We start from the raw sequence: 16,581 nt of genomic DNA on the forward strand, positions 1-16,581 counted from the left end.
TCTGTGCCAGGAACTGGAATCCAAGTCTAACTATTAGAAGAAAAGATTGTCCCAGCACCTCTGTTGGCATAGGTGTCAGGAGTTCTGTGTAGGAACTGGGGGCAGAGATGAAACCATATATTTCCTATTTCACAAAGCCCATGGGCAAAGTAAGTCAACAGACATCAGGCTCTGGAGGGTTTCCAGAAGCCTGGTTGCTGTGAGCACCAGCCCCATCTCAACTCCTGCAGAGGTCCACTGAGATCCTCCGCTCCTCCAGCCCCAGTCTAGGCTTTCCTTCCCAGGGTGGAGCAGCTGGAGCTGTGAGGCCATGTATGCACCTGTGTGACAATGGCCAACTATTCCTTGACAGCATACATGACAATGGGAAAAAGGCCGGGCTCTATAAAGAAAACCTGCTGCTTCGAGGCTGCACCATTCGAAACACGGAAGCTGTCATCGGCATTGTCATATATGCAGGTAGGCTTGGTGGACTGGGTGTTCTTGGGCGTTGCTCCCTGATGGTTTTGTTCTTTTCTTGATTATCAAAGGACATAAGCTCATTGTAGAAAACCAGGAAAGAAAGAAGCAAAATGTCTAATGCTATCTGGACGAGCATCTTAGTGTATTTCTTAGCATCTCTTAGCATCTTAGCATGTTTCTTTCCAGGCATTTCCCCAAGGTGATTACATATTTAAGATTAATTGTAGAGCCTACTTTTTGGATGGAGCTTATCCTGTAAGAGTCATTAGATGGCAGCATCCTTGTCTAGTCCACAGAGTCAGCATAGCCCCTCCCTTAGCTGCTGGGCATTGATTTACCTCCCCGCAGGACATGAGACCAAGGCTCTGCTGAACAACAGCGGACCCCGCTACAAGCGCAGCCAGCTGGAGCGGCAGATGAACTGCGACGTGCTCTGGTGTGTCCTCCTCCTCATCTGTATGTCTCTGTTTTCTGCGGTTGGTAAGTCTCCCAGAAGGTTCACAGTGAGTGGGTGCTGCTGGACAGCCTCCTGCCAGCTGCCTCTGACTCCTCCTGACCCAGGGCTCTGATTAACACACACTCACCACTGACTTGGACTCTGGGGATATGTGCATCATTGTGGCCACGTGCAGAATGGGCTTGGCAGAGTCGTGGTTTTCGAGTTGGCAGCTTTTTGGGTGGGAGAAGGGTTTAATCATGCCAGTAGTAATGAGTCAGGGGGAGAAAATGTTAGTAACCTGGTAATGAACAGGAATCATAGCAGCAGAAGCACCAATGCTACTAATGGAATCTCCATGAAACAGGAAGCCTGTTCTTTAGGTCCTAAGAGGAGGCTGTCAGGTGGTACAGATTCTGATGCTCTCCAGCCTTTGGTGACCTCCAGACCTGCCAGCTGCTTTGGGAAGGGAAGTGCATTGGGCCTTCAGCTAGGTGATCATCCCCATGTCCCTGCTCAGCTGTCACCCTGCACCAGACGGGGGTGGCATGGGCTCTGAGCTCAGTGGTGAAAGATGCAGGTCTGTGGGGCATGCAGAAGGCTCTGTCATCACTTAAGCACAGGGCTCAGTTGATGAAATAATGTGAGTTGCTGTTGGCTTCTTAGAGTCTGTAAATGTGAATTTTACATCTCCAAGAAGGGACAAACCATAATGGGCAGCATCCAGAGCCTACAGAGACCAGTGTTTTGCCAGGCACACAATGGGAACTTCCTTTCCAGGGGGCTTCTCATGGGCAGCTGTGACCACACATCCAGTTCCTGAGTTATGGTGCTATTCAGTGCTAACAATGAGGTGAGGCAGAATCCAAATCCCAGGGCCTTCCAGAACTCTGATCATGGTGCCAGTTCCATGGGTTTTTTGCTTTCTTAGGTGGCAAGATGGGCTCAAAAACCCCAATGCGCTTATGTCCAGTTGTAGAGTTTTGCTTTGATTTGCACTAGCGGGGTTCTTATTTTCCTGGCAGGTGAATGATGTTTCTCTTTAAATGTTGCTACAGGACACGGACTGTGGGTGCAGCGCTACCAAGAGAAGAAATCATTATTTGATGTCCCTGAGTCTGATGGTACCTCTTTATCCCCAGTCACGGCTGCCGTTTACTCATTTTTGACAATGATAATAGTTCTGCAGGTAACAGTACTAAGTGCCATAGGACAGTCGCCTTACCTTTCTGATGAGAACTTAAAGTCATCATGGTCTGCTAAGAACCTTCTACAAATTCTGCATCTGGGGGAGGAGTTCTCCTGTGACGCATCAGGTTAAGGATCCTGCTGGTGCTGTCACTGCAGTGGCTCACATTGCTGCTATGGTTCAAGTTCGATCCGTGGCCTGGGAACTTCCATATGACATGGGAGCAGCCAAAAAAAAAAAAAAAAAATTCTGCATCTGGGAGGAGCAGATTCACCCACCTACTGTGTTGCATTTTGTTTTCCCACTTGAATTTATCTAAAGGGTCTTTTCTTGGGTGCTTTTCAAGTTAAAATTCTTTTTTGCTGTTCTGAAGATTCCTAGGCTTTAAAGGATTGTTTTGTTTTGTTTTTGCTTTTTAGGGCCACACTTGGGGCATATGGAGGTTCCCAAGCTAGAGGTCTAATCAGAGCCGCAGCTGCCAGCCTACACCACAGCCACAGCCATGAAAGATCCGAGTGTCTGTGGCCTACACCACAGCTCACGGCACCACCAGATCCTTAACCCACTGAGCAAGGTCAGAGATGGATCCTGCGTCCTCATGGATGTTAGTCAAATTTTTTAACCACTGAGCCACAACAGGAACTCTAAGATTGGTTTTTTTGATCATTGTTTTTATTTTGTCTTTCTATTCTGTTACTTCTTAAAAAAAAAAACAAACCCTACATTTTATTTTGGAATAATTTTAAGCTTTATAGACAAGTTGCAAAAAAATAATATGGTGTGTCTCACTTCATGTGAGCATATTACTATACTATGGTACATGGTCAGAACTAAGAAACAACTTTGGGAGTTGCCATTGTGGCTCAGTGGGTTAAGAACCAGACTAGTATCCATAAGGATTTGGGTTGAACTCCTGGCCTCATTCGGTGGGTTAAAGGATCCTGTGTTGCCACAAGCAGCAGTGTGGGTTATAGATGCTGCTCGGACCTGGCGTTGCTGTGGCTGTGGCTTAAGGCTGGCAGCTGCAACTCCAATTCTACCCCTAGCTGGGAACTTCCGTATGCCGCAAGTACAGCCGTAAAAAGGAAAAAAGAAAAAAAGAGAAAAGAAACCAACTTTGCTGTGGGCTAAACTCCAGAAGGCATTTGAATTTTGCTAGGCTTACCACTAATGTGCATTTTCTGTTCCAGGAGTCAATTCAGGATATCACATTGCATTTTGTGGCATTATTTCTATTGTTATATTATTGTATTACTGTTGTTAGTTCACATGCCTCTGGAACAATTCCCCATCACTAACTGAGAATCTACGCCCTGAAGGTCTTTTAGTGTGGAGAGGGGCCAACATATTTGCCACTCCTTAGGAATACAGTGAATAGAAAACATTGGCTTAGTCTTTGCCTGAAAGAGGAGCCCTGCTGCCTTTTATCATGTGTACTTCCTACAAGGAAACAGTCTTTGTTAACTTTCCAAATTAGTCTCCTTTAACTTCTCAAAGTAGTCTCCTTTTTAAAATTTATTAATTTTTTATTAAAGTATAGTTGATTTACCTTGTGCCAATTTCTGCTGTACAGCAAAGTGACCACATATATATACATTCTTTTTCTCATACTGTCTTCCATCATGTTCTATCCCAAAAGACTGGATATAGTTCCCTGTGCTGTATAGTAGGATCTCATTTCTTATCCATTCTAAATGTAATAGTTTGCATCTACCAGCCCCAAACTCCCCGTCCATCCCGCTCCCTCCTCTTTCCCCTTTGTACTTCCCTTGTGGCCTAGAGCAAAGTAGTCTTCTTTGATGAATGCAAATTTTATAGAACAGAAGCCTGTGTTAGTGCTGTAGTAGGTGGTGGTGTACTAACATTTACTTAAGTTACCTAGAGAACCCGGTTAGTCTGGATGAGAAAGTCTGAGCTCATAAATATCGGTTCAATACTGTTACTCCACAAAAAAATAAAAAACTGAAGCATTGATGTCGTGAAGGTTCTTCTTGAATCGTGAAGATTCTTCTTGAATTGTCAAAGCATAACTGTGACTATTCTTCTCAAAGCCTGCTTCTGCTCTGCTCTGTATTGCACGAGATCCCGGAAATTGTCCTTTGGCGTAAAACCAGCCTCTGAAAAACCTCTCTTCTGAACTGTGGGGCTGTATCTGTGCGACAGGCAGCTCCTGTTGCGAGAACCCCGGGACAGCCTGGGTGCGAGGTGACTTTGCTTTCAAGGACTCTGACTATGACATGTGTTTTTTCCCCTCTTTTCTCTCTTTCCTTTCCTAGCTTTTCTCAAGCACAACTTAGTAATATGAAAACACTTGCTTCTGTCCAAGCCCTGGTTACCATACTTCCAGATATGATAGTGGATTTCCGCTCTGCAGTGGCACCGTAGGCTGTCCTAGTTTAAACTCTTTGCCAGTGTCCTAATACTTTCCAATACTGACTCTAAACCAACCTGTTTAAGCTCTTAAAGGTACAGTATAGTCCCTCCTTACTTGGCTGTAGCTACTTGTCATTTAAATAGATTGAACTGATTCCACAGCTCCCAGGTCCTGAGGGTCATTCATTCATTCTCTGTGCCTCATGTCTCCTAGGTTTTGATCCCAATTTCCTTATATGTCTCCATCGAAATTGTTAAAGTGTGCCAAGTGTACTTCATAAACCAGGACACAGAGTTGTATGACGAAGAAACAGACTCGCAGCTGCAGTGCCGAGCTCTGAACATCACGGAAGACTTGGGGCAGATACAGTACATCTTCTCTGACAAAACTGGCACTTTAACTGAGAATAAGATGGTTTTCCGAAGGTGCACTGTATCTGGAATTGAATATTCTCACGATGCGAATGGTAAGTCTGGGGACAGGGGCTCCCAGCCTGAGCTTGACCAGAGAGCTGCTAAATCATCTTTTGTGTCTGTATGTGCTCTGTACACACACACACACACACACACAGTTTCAGGGATTGCTTATTTTTCTGAGAAGATAACAAATTATTTGTTTAGGTTAATGAACTAAAAAAAAAGAAATATTCAAACAGAAGTCTGTATATCTTTCCAAAAGTCACAGAACAAAGTACATGTTGAAAATGTTCTTTTCTAGCCGACACTTTATGAATTACATGGTGAACTGATTAAATTCTGATATCTTTGACTAGTACCCGGTCACAGGTTTTAAGATGTGAGTTTAGTCAAGCATTTATTCCTGTAAACCCTCTATATATCACCAGATTTTGAATTAGTATGTGAATCAACACCTGCCAGAAAAGCTTTTGCTGCTTTTTGAAGGAGAATACAACAACAGAAAGGCTGTCAGAGCAACTCTGGACCAGCATCTATAGCAAAGGCACCTCCTCATTGCTAAGGGCGCCCTGCTGACTTCGCTATCTGGTGTAGTGGGCATTGGCTTAAACACTCATTTTCTGCCAGACCAAGCAGAACCAAGGAGGGCAACCTTGGGTGAGGAATTCAGTTCAAAGGCATCCACTGTCTGTCACACTAAGAGGCAAAGAGATGTTTCCTTTGTTACTGGTTGATCTCCTTGTTAATCAGCTCAAAATTCTCAGCAGGGCATTGGCAGTTTATGCTGCATTCTTTCCTCTGGAATACAACGTCCGTCCATGTCTGTCTGGAGAGCTAGAGGGAATTTAGGCAGTCCCGCCTCCCACCTCTCCTTCCCCATCCTTGGCTGCCTCCATCCCTCTGAAAGCACAAGGGAGCCATTTGCTTCCTAAGTTGTGGGGTGACTGGAGCCAGCCACCCCCCCCCAACCAGGAGGGGTTCCCCACACCACAGTAGTATTTCCGGGGCCCTCACACCTCTGAGCGGACATCTGCTTTACAACCAGGACTCCCCTTCTTTCCTGTGAGAGCATCTGAGAGGATCAAAGAAACCCTGCCACTGAAACAAAAGCAAATCCAGAACAGGGGATGGCGTGGGGGTGGGGGTTAATAAGAATCTGTTCTTTAGGGGTGTTTGTTGGGAACGATATGTTGGAAGCATGGGATTTTTGTGAGTTCTATAAAACCAAGAATTATCATGATATCCACGAACGAACATCCTCACGTAAAATGAATCATATTAACAGAAGGCCCAGGAACGTAACCAATTTATTTCATGTTTTATTTGACAATCCACATAAATTGTCAGTAATAGTATCTCATCCACTGGCCTCCCTCTCTGGCTCCCCTCTTCCCTGACTCCTCAGCCTGTCGCAGAAGAGCTCGTTGGCCTGAAAACAGAACTCAGCCTGGTTGTAAAGGAGTTAGAGGACCCAGATCTGGAGTCAGGCTTTGGGAACTGGAGATGAGGCTGTGGGCAGAATCCCAAGTAGGATTACAGAAGGGTTTTGACAGGAGTCACATGTTTCAGCACAAAACCAGAGGCCACTTGACACCTACCCACCGCCGGAAGACATAGGAAAGCATTTCTCGGGAAGACAGAAACAACCGGATGTCTCTGCAGCACTTTTTGTTTTGTTTTGTTTTGTTTTTTTAAATGGCTGTACCCATAGCATGTGGAAGTTCTCAGGCCAGGGATCGAACCTGCAACCTAGTAGCAACCCAAGCCACTTTAGTCAGATTCTCAACCCCCTGCACCACAGCAGGAACTCCTGCAGCACATTTTAAAGTAAAGCTGCCATCAGTGACTAGTGGGCCCCTGGGGCCAGAGCACCATCAGCAGCTGCTCCCTGGATCCCACCTCTCAGATCTTGTTAGTAAAATGAATTCAGTGGGTTTGGCTCTGAGCTCACGTGTACCTGAACCGGCTACCTTGAACATGGGTATGTCTTTTTCTACCTCATGTCCTGGTGACAGTGCAGGGCCAGGGCCAGGCATCACGTGCTCCTTATCCCCATCTTCCCCAAGGACACTGAGGGCATTGCTGCAGCCACAGCTGGTCTGAAACTGCTACGCAGTCACAGAGCACAGACACAGTGGCAGTGGCCTGAGGGATGGCCACTTGCAGGCTAACATCTGACCACTGCTACGGGAAGGTGGGCTGGGCAGGTGTACACCTGGGAGGCTGATGCCACACCCCTAATGCCCAAGCTTAGGAGCAGCACTGGCCCGGTCCAGGCTCTGCCCTTCCTTGCTATCCACTCACCAGCACACTGTTGGGAGCAGCAGGTATGTGTAAGAGCTTTGCTCCTCGAATGAGGAGCTCCCTGAGTTGGAATCCTGGCATTGTCAGTTATGTGGCCTCATGGCGATGGGCAGGTGACTTCCCTTTCCTTATCTCAAAAGAAAAGTCTTTCCAAGGAAGCTGCTGAGTGCAAAGTCTGGCCCACAGGACAGACTGCACCACGTCATGTCCAGACTGAGACCCTTTCTCCTGGCCCCTCACACGGGCTACCTTGTGCTGCCATAATTCTTAGAAGTTGCTTATTTGGAGGGAGCAGGCTTCCTGACTAGTCTCCTGTTGCTCCTCCCTGATGGAACAAACTGAACGATCTGGGCAAAGCCAGGAAGATGTGTTAAGAGCCCTCCATTAATAAGTACAGCAGTACAGGTGCACTTCTGTGAGTCACTGAGAGCTTTGATGGCCCCTGGGACCATTGGTCCCCAGCACCCCCTAAGGACTCAGCACAGGATCACAGTCAAGGTCCTCTTAAGTGGAGTTCTGCTGGCTGGGTCTGAACTCTGGTGGCATTCATTCTTCTGTGCTATGTGACCCCAGGAGGACTGTGAGCCCCTCTGTTTCATAGAGCTTCATCCTTACAGAATGAGTGCGGATGGTACCCATCCTCTATCTGGCCCTGAGCAAGGAGCCCCCTCAGGAGAGTGCAGTCAACACAGCCTGAGAACCATTATTTATGTGTGACTGCAAGGCAGATGCCAAACATGTGATCTGTCCTGATGGCCCCAGGGAGCAGGTGGCCCTGTGACCCCAGGATGAAGGTCAAAGCCCAGAGCCCAGCTACCTTGTTGGCCAGGCCTTCCTCCCAGCCACCTTCCTGCCAAGGCTGAACAGAGGCTCTGTATGTGAACCCATCTCTATCCACATCTGACTTGTGTGTGGGATGCGGTGGCCTCTGTGCCATCAGGGTCAGGATTCATGCTTTGGCCTCACACGGTCCTGGGTGCCATCTTCACCCCCTGCCCCTGCATCCTGCATCCTTAACAAGCTGAGACCCAGTCTCCTGATCTGTGAAGTGGGGTTGAGAACATCAGTCCTATGGGATTGAAGGGTGCATGTAAATGAGAATGTCCTCCATCCCTCATGGAAACATAGCCTTATCATTAGATAGCAAGGGTGGCAAGTGCCTGGGGACGCCCTGCCTGGCAACTCATGGAACTGAAAACACACTGAATCAGTTTCATGTCCAGCCTCCCCATGACCTGTCATTTCGTGTCCCTCTCCCCACAGCCCAGCGTCTGGCCAGGTACCAGGAGGCGGACTCAGAGGAGGAGGAGGTGGTGCCCAGAGGGGGCTCGCTGCCCCAGCGTGGCAGCACTGGGAGCCATCAGGGCACCCGTGTGCTACACAGGAGTCAGAGCACCAGGTCGCACCGGCGCACAGGCAGCCGTGCCGAAGCCAAGAGGGCCAGCATGCTGTCCAGGCACACGGCCTTCAGCAGCCCTATGGTAAGTCTGTCAGCCATCCCTCTCGCCATCACCTTCCTGGTCACCGAAAGTGTCTGTATCTTCAGGGTACAAACAAGCTGTTGCGGGGAGTTACCTCTGTTCAGTAAGGGGACATTCTTCTGGCCAGTGCCTTTTCCCCACACCACTGCACTTTCTCCAAGACGGCTGCCTTACCTGGCTTTTCAGGCTGGGGATTGCTGGGGACCCCCTTCCAGAGAGGAAGTCTGTCCTGCCCTAAGAAATGAATAAAATATCAGAGGAAGAGGAAGATGACAACTGTGAAAAAGCAAAGTCAGATTAAAAAAAAAAAGTTAATTAGATGAGCCTGAATGCAATAAAAATCCTTTCTCCCTTGCCTTGTCAGCAACCCAAATATTTGTGGACCATTCTCATCAGGCAGGGGAATTTACAGAAGTGCGTGAATGACAATCTCTAAAAAGTCCTTTCACCTCTAAAATTCTTAAAAACCAGAGAAGGAGAATCTATTGTGCTCATGTATGGCGGCCTCATTACTTTCTATCCTTAGAAATCCTATAGAAACTGCCATTTGAATAGAAGTCACTGAGAATTGTGGTCACTGGTGGTCACGGGACACATGGACGGGGGTCCCTCACCCTGGGCAGGAGGGAGGCTGTGTTGGAACAGATTTTTCTGACATAGATTTGGCAATATTGGTCGAATATTTGAAATGTTCCGACTTTCTGATCTAGGAAGTTAGTGCCCAGAAGCTTATCAGTGTGTTATCTATGTCAGCAAACACTGGAAAAAAATGTACCCAGGGTTAAAGGAAGTCTCAAATACATTATTTATGTCCATTTTGAAACTGGTGTTTTTCAAATAGCTCTTAAAGGCCTGGTAAAGACAAGGTAATGTAATGTTTTAGAGAAATGGAAAATATTTTGATTCTGTAAAATGTGTAGAAAAAAGACTGGAAGGAAAGGCAGAAGCATGTGTTTCAAAAAGTAATATTGCCTTAAGACGGTGTAATAGAGATTTGTTACATTTTTCTTATTTTCTTATTTTTCCAAATCTTTCCGAGTAAGAAGCTTTACACATAATGCTATACATAATGTATACATAATTATTATACATAATGTTATGTATAGTAATATTTTATAATATACTATATAATACATGTCATGTTATATAATACATTATTGTACATTATGTATTATATGTTGTATGATATTATGTAACATACAATGCAAGAATAATACCCATTCTTGGATGTATTGTTTTATAAAAAGAACATGTGTATCTTTTTTTTTTTTTTTTGGCTGCACCTGGATTATGTGGGAGTTCCTGAGCCAGGGATTGAATCTGAGCTGCAGCTGTGGCAATGCCAGATTCTTTAACCCAGTACATGGGGCTGGGGATCAAACTTGTGCCTCCACAGTGACTGGTACCCCTGCAGTCAGATTCTTAACCCACTATGCCACAATGGGAACTCCCATGTGTATCTTCCTATGTATAATAATATATTCATTTCATTTCATATGTCAGCTGTATATTCTAATACAGTTAAGATTATATAAAATCTGTTATTATAAAATGACATGTGCACGTGTGAGATGAAGATCTGTTTGCAGCTACTGGTAAAATCAAGGTGCCCTAAGTAGTCAAACCCCAAGACACTTGGCAGGTAACTGGGTCAGACTGACCGCTTGTCCTCTGTGTTCTTCCCAGGAGAAAGACATAACACCTGACCCGAAGCTTCTGGAGAAGGTGAGCGAGTGTGACAGGTGCCTAGCCTTCGCAAGGCACCAAGAGCACCCACTTGCCCACCTCTCGCCCGAGCTGTCTGACATTTTCGACTTCTTCATTGCACTCACCATCTGCAACACAGTGGTGGTCACATCCCCGGATCAGCCAAGACAAAAGGCAAGTTCTGGAGCATCTGTCATGTGAGCCCACAGAGCCCTGACCTTGGGTGTGACCCCACTGTCATCACTTCTTGAGAAGGAGCCCCACTCTTCCCTTTCCTACAGGAGCCTGGGTCACTCAGCATCACTCCCAGGTTTGAAGGGGTGCACTTGGGGCTTCAGACAGGGTAAACCAGCTCAGTAGTTCTGCAGTGACATCCCCAGACTTCAGTGGGCAGGTGCCAGGGTCGTGGCCAAGTGGGAGAGGACAGACAGTCAGAGACAGCTACTGAGCCTGAGACACAGAACAGCAGTTCAGCCAGAGGTGTGCAGGGCCAGGAGGAGGCTTCCCCCTGTTGACCAGCGCCTTGGGGTCCTAGATTCTTATCGGAGAAAGTACAGGATGGGCTGGGGCCTACCTAAGCTCTTGGGGGAGCTACCTGGACTTGAATCCTGACTTCACCACAAGCCAGTTGCCTCCTATGTCTTGGGCCCCTGGTCTGGGATGTAGGTCAAAGGTGGAGCTGTAGGTAAGGGTCTCGGAATAGGACTTGGCACATATCTGACACATATTTAACATTAATAAAGGCCTTTGGAGTTCCCATCGTGGCGCAGTGGTTAACGAATCCGACTAGGAACCATGAGGTTGCGGGTTTGATCCCTGGCCTTGCTCAGTGGGTTAAGGATCCGGCGTTGCCTTGAGCTGTGGTGTAGGTCGCAGACGCGGCTCAGATCCCGAGTTGCTGTGGTTCTAGCGTAGGCCGTAGAACCCCTAGCCTAGGAACCTCCATGTGCCGTGGGAGCGGCCCTAGAAAAGGCAAAAAAACAAAAATAAAAACATAAATAAATAAAGGCCTTCAACACTGTCATTCAGTAAGTAGTTGAGACTCAATGAGAAGTTGCTTAAGGTGGTGGAAATAGCAATAGCCAAGTTGGGTTTGGTTGGCGTTAACGTCAAGGTTCTCTCCAAAATGAGGAAGGTTTTATGTGCAAAAGAAACCTCTATCACCCAAGTGCTCCTCAGAAGGTCCTCCAGGTGGGCCAGGTGGTATTGGGTCGAGGGGGTCATGGTGAACACCTAAGTGTGGCAGTGCATAATTCAACTAGGAAACTTTAAATGGCTCCAAAGAAGGTGTTCTGAGATGTATGTTCGAAGATAGGTGTTCTAGGTTGGATGTATGCCATAGGCCTATCTCCTGAACCCTGCCCTCCACCCCAGACCCTTTCCCCTCCTCCTGAGCCAGACATTCCAGGAGGTCCCACTGGTGATGCCATGGGTGATGGAGGGTGAACAGGGGGCCTCCACTCCTTCTGAGGCAGCAGTGTATCTGGCAGCAAGGCTGACCACCCCCCACCCCCCCGCCCATGGCCTTGTTCATGCCTGGCAAGGGTACGAGGCCTGGTAGGTCCCAAGCCGACAGGCCCCACCACTCAGAGACCACTGGCTGTGCCATCAGCCCTGAATGGGGATGCTTGTTGCTGCAGCTCACCTCTCAGTGGCCTTGGCATCCCAGCGGTCTGGCCTCTGGGCTCTTCCGCTGCCCTGTATTCAGTCCCTCTGGTATTCCCTGAGGTATCTAGTTTCTAGGTTACCCTATCTGATGGACCCAGGCATTGCTGCAGTTACTGAGTAAGAGAAACTCTGATAGGACTAAGGTGTGTGCCAGTGGTCACACGTGCAGTGAGTTCCATGTAGGGAGCAGAATATTTAATTGCTCACCTTTAGACTGCAAAGGAACTTGTCTCTGGATGCCTCTTCTATACCCCTATATGGGCGGGTACTACCTGGAGGATGTTTGGAGGCAGCAGGAGCTCCAGCGTGGCTGCCTGAATCTCCTGCGTGGACATGCAATGTAAAGTCGTTAAAGGACCAAAGAAAAATCACTTTTATCAAAATGAGTCCTCTGTGCCTTGTTTTACCAAATGCCTGACTTTTCTGGAGGCTATTACTATAATTCACAACTTCAGACCCATGGGCAAAATTACAAAGATTTAGAGATTGATTGTAATTCAGCAGTTTAACTGTTTCAACATTTGCTTTAAATCCATTATCTAGCAGAAAAGTAAAATTGGTATATCATACCAGCATTAGTAAACAACACTGATTTAAATAGTGTTGCTCTGTTGTTCCCTTATTGAGCATTTTAAAATTTTAACAGTTGTATATGTATCGTTTTATTGCTTTCATTCCTTGCTAGAAAAGATATAATTTCCTGTGATTTTTTTTTTTTAAATATTTGTTTAAAGATTTGGGTCCTGAATTTGTCTGTTTCATTTCTTTAGACAGATTCTTTTGGGTTTGAGAATTTTTTTCATGTATTTAAATGTTTTATGGACGTAATTCAAAAGAATGTGGAAATTGGTCTGTTGTTCAATGGTTTTTTAATTGGAAAAAAATTAAAATAATAAAAAGCCAGGTAGTGGTAGGCCCACTCCTCTGAATGTTTTGGTAAAGCAGTGGGACACTGCATTGAGGGGATAGCTTCAAAGCATCAGGCACCACCAGCCACCAGTGCACTGAGTCCATCCAGGGCCTAGGTCTTGCCCCCCACATCCTGAAAGAATGAAAATTGCAGAACCTTTGTTAGAGGCAAGAGTGGAAGAGGCGGAGGAATAATCTTAAAGACTAAGCTCCAGCCCTGGTTGCAGTTTTCAGTGGGAAATGGGAGATCTATTTTCCCAGCCCCTACTGGGGAAGTGGAGGGAGGCCCTATGGGAGTCACGGTGGGGCCTTAGGGGAGAACCTCACTCGCCTTCTGACTGCTTCCCTGGCAGGTGAGGGTGCGCTTTGAGCTGAAGTCCCCCGTGAAGACGATCGAAGACTTCCTCCGGAGGTTCACGCCCAGCCGCCTGACCTCTGGCTGCAGCAGCATTGCGAGCGTGGCCACCAGCAAGTCCGCGCACAAGTCAGGGTCCAGCCTCCTGTCCACCCTGGCCAATGACGGTGCACTGCTTGGGTTGGAGGAGAGGCTGGGCCCTCCGGCCCCGGGCCTTACCAGCAATGGCTACAGCAGTGGGGCAGATGGCTGGGCCCAGCACAAGGTGGCGAAGGAGCCAGAGCCTGAACAGGAGCTGCGCTATGAGGCCGAGAGCCCTGATGAGGCAGCGCTGGTCTATGCAGCCCGAGCCTATAGCTGCACGCTCGTGGACCGGCTGCACGACCAGGTGTCGGTGGAGCTGCCCCACCTGGGCAGGCTCACCTTCGAGCTCCTACACACGCTGGGCTTCGACTCCATCCGCAAGAGGATGTCGGTGGTGATCAGGCACCCACTCACGGACGAGATCAACGTCTACACCAAGGGTGCTGACTCCGTGGTGATGGACCTCCTGCTGCCCTGCTCCACAGGTACCTTGCTCCCCTTGCTCCAGGGTCAGGGGCCCTGGGGGGGCGAGGGTGTCGGTTCCCAGAAGTCAACTCCTCCCCCATCGGCGCTTTGGGTCTCTGGGTGGCCATTTCCTCCCTTTAAAGGGTTAGGGCTGGAATGTACCAGATGCTGGTGGGGATACAAGGCTTCAATAGGTGAAGCCACCTCAGAATAATGTGATTGAGGATTACTGGGGGGTGAGGCCTAGTAATTTTTAAGTTTTTAAATCTGTCTGATGAAAGTTAAGAATTTTTAGACTACAAGTCCCAGAAGTTTCCTTTCTGCCCTGTGATTGCCTGGACCTCAGACACCTATGAAGCCCAGGCCATGGTTTTCAGCCCATTTGTGGGGCTGCCTCAGGCTTCAGTGGGGGCTCAGGTAAGTGGGGACTGCTGGCCTTTGGCCAACTTCAGGCAGAGAAGCTCCATCCTGGTCTTCTGTGTGCTAGACTTCCTTGTAACTTTTCAGTTGAAAAAGAGGAGTTCAGAAACCACTGCTGGTGCTCTACACTCCTTGGTGTAGAAAGTGGAACTTTGTTCAGCAGAAAGGCTTGCACTTCTCGCCAGAAACAAATGCTTCTGGGGCTTGGGAGGGAGAAGGCATGGGTCCCCACTGGTAAACCTGGTTACTCCTCCCTCTGTACCCAGAGGACAAAAGGGTCACATCTGACCTCTAGGGGAGAGAAACTGGATAGAAGTGAGGATGCTGCTGGTGATGGAGGGGGACCACCTGGAGCCTGACCCCCTACAGCCTTTCTCTCCTGTATCCTGGAAACACCTCTGGGTACCACCTCTATGAAACCTAGTATGCTGAATATGCCCTTTTGGAGCTCTGGAACAGAAAGGGGGGAATACCACTCTGCTTCCCATGGTCCTCTCACCATGATCTCAGTGCTTCAGTACAGGACTCACTTGGGGCTCCAATTAAGGGAAAGTGCACTAGAGGGTCTCGTCAGACAGGAAATCCATTTTCTAGTCTGTAGAAAGCGATTGCCTCCCAAAGGCAGCTGAGCGATTTGCAAATGTGTCTCTGAAAGTGGTTTGCATGGCCTTTCTTGGGAAGGGCCTACTTCAGGGCAGAGTTTTGCCTTAGCAGCCCTGCAGTGGTTCTGCCCTAGGGCGGACATAGAATCCAATGTCCAGGTTGATTTTGCATTCCAAGGGCATACTTCATGATGAAATTTGATTTTTGCATTCATGCAAAAGAAGAACAGATAGATATGGCAATTATTCTGGGCAGATTTCAGTCTACTGCAAAAATATCACCTTTGTCCTATTCCACAGCCTTGTATTAAAGACAGTGTAATGGACCACTGTGTTTCAGACTTGAACATGTACAGTGGGTCATGAATAGGGAAAATCCTGAACCAGCACTAGCCAGCAAGGGTAGGAGGGAGTGACAGGAGAGGCCTACCCCCACCCTAGAGAGAGGGCGGGGAGCCTGCTGAGCTGTGCAAGGCACAAAGGAGCAACTGAAAATGTAGCAGCAGTGGCCAAATTTGTCCTTGGCTGGCAGTCCATTTTTTTTCTCAAGTTTTATTTATCTGTTTATTTTGGCCCTAGCAAGTAGCAGCTTGATATGGGACCCCAGTTCCTAGTCCAGGGATTGAACCTGGACTACAGCAGTGAAAGCGTGAACCCCACTAGACTACTGGGGAACTCCCAATGCACTTTTTAAAATACATAGAACGCCTCAAATTTCTTGACAAGGCACAAACGAAATTTCTAGCCCTCAGAGTCGACTTCAAGGTCAGGGGGTGCGGGGAGCCCATGGGCAAGCTGGGGAACCTCCCAAACCCCTCCATCTGGTCCTGCTGCCCCTGCATAGGTTTGTTGTTGCACCCACCTCCTCTTCTGCTGTCCACCTCCTCCCATGGGTCTCTGGGAGGAATTAACTATAGGTGAGAAAGAGCAAAGTCTTCCATCCATTGCATCACGGAGCAGACAGGTCAAAGCATGACATTATCCAAACCATAACACTGAAGGGAGCAAATTAGTAATAAGCAGTTTGTGTGGCTCTCCGCCCTTCTTCGGGAATTTCCAGGCAGTGTCCACTTTAAATAGATTTGAGTAGAGATGATCTATGAGTAGATTCCAAGCAATTTAAGATTCAGGACATTCAGAGCCCCCTGTGGTTTCCCAGGTGACAGGATGGCTCTGGGGTAATTTTGTAGTTATTCACCAGCGATACCCTGGCAGTGTGCATAAGCTTTCACCTTGGAGGGGTTGGCGGGGTGTGGAGTCAAGCAGACTTGCAGATGGCCAGGCTGCTCTACCTGTGTGCAGGTTATCAAGTGAGGAGGGCACCACCTTTCTTCACAACGCTTTTACCCAGAAAGGCATGAGGAGGCTCAGCTGATAATGGATGGGGAATGTGTGTATTCACAGGATGTGGCTGGGTCTTGCCCCCCCAGTAGTAGGTTGTGGGGGATCGAGTAGAAAGCCTGGACTATACCTCACCCTAGTATCTCCAGACCACTGTTCAAATCCCAAGTCTACAGTTATGGGTCAGGTGACCCTGGACAAGTCACTCTCCCTGTGCCTCACCTTCCCTCTGTACAAAGAAATCCGGATGCTGAGCTCACAGGAGAGCCCTGGCCAACCTAATAGCCCAGTGCCTGGTGTGTTATAGACATAAAGCATAAGCTGGGTCCCTTTTCTTCGCTCTGGTTTCATCTCCAGACTTGCCCGAG

General features: G+C 47.9%; 1 protein-coding gene across 2 annotated transcripts in view; it reads left to right on the plus strand.

Moving 5' to 3' along the window:
• The window catches only part of ATP10A (ATPase phospholipid transporting 10A (putative)), a 174,468-nt gene that overhangs the window by 132,799 nt on the left and 25,088 nt on the right, over positions 1 to 16,581 (plus strand). Inside the window, exons 4-10 of one of the 2 annotated variants that reach the window (XM_047766857.1) lie at positions 353 to 459; positions 811 to 942; positions 1,957 to 2,087; positions 4,675 to 4,927; positions 8,445 to 8,662; positions 10,349 to 10,387; positions 13,300 to 13,870. In XM_047766857.1, the coding sequence (XP_047622813.1) occupies positions 353 to 459; positions 811 to 942; positions 1,957 to 2,087; positions 4,675 to 4,927; positions 8,445 to 8,662; positions 10,349 to 10,387; positions 13,300 to 13,870 (1,451 nt within the window). Of the gene's footprint in view, positions 1 to 352; positions 460 to 810; positions 943 to 1,956; positions 2,088 to 4,674; positions 4,928 to 8,444; positions 8,663 to 10,348; positions 10,544 to 13,299; positions 13,871 to 16,581 lie in introns of both variants that reach the window. The other variant, XM_047766856.1, reaches the window with a different exon arrangement.

This window comes from Phacochoerus africanus, chromosome 2 (genome assembly GCF_016906955.1).
Source record: "Phacochoerus africanus isolate WHEZ1 chromosome 2, ROS_Pafr_v1, whole genome shotgun sequence".
NCBI lineage: Eukaryota > Metazoa > Chordata > Mammalia > Artiodactyla > Suidae > Phacochoerus > Phacochoerus africanus.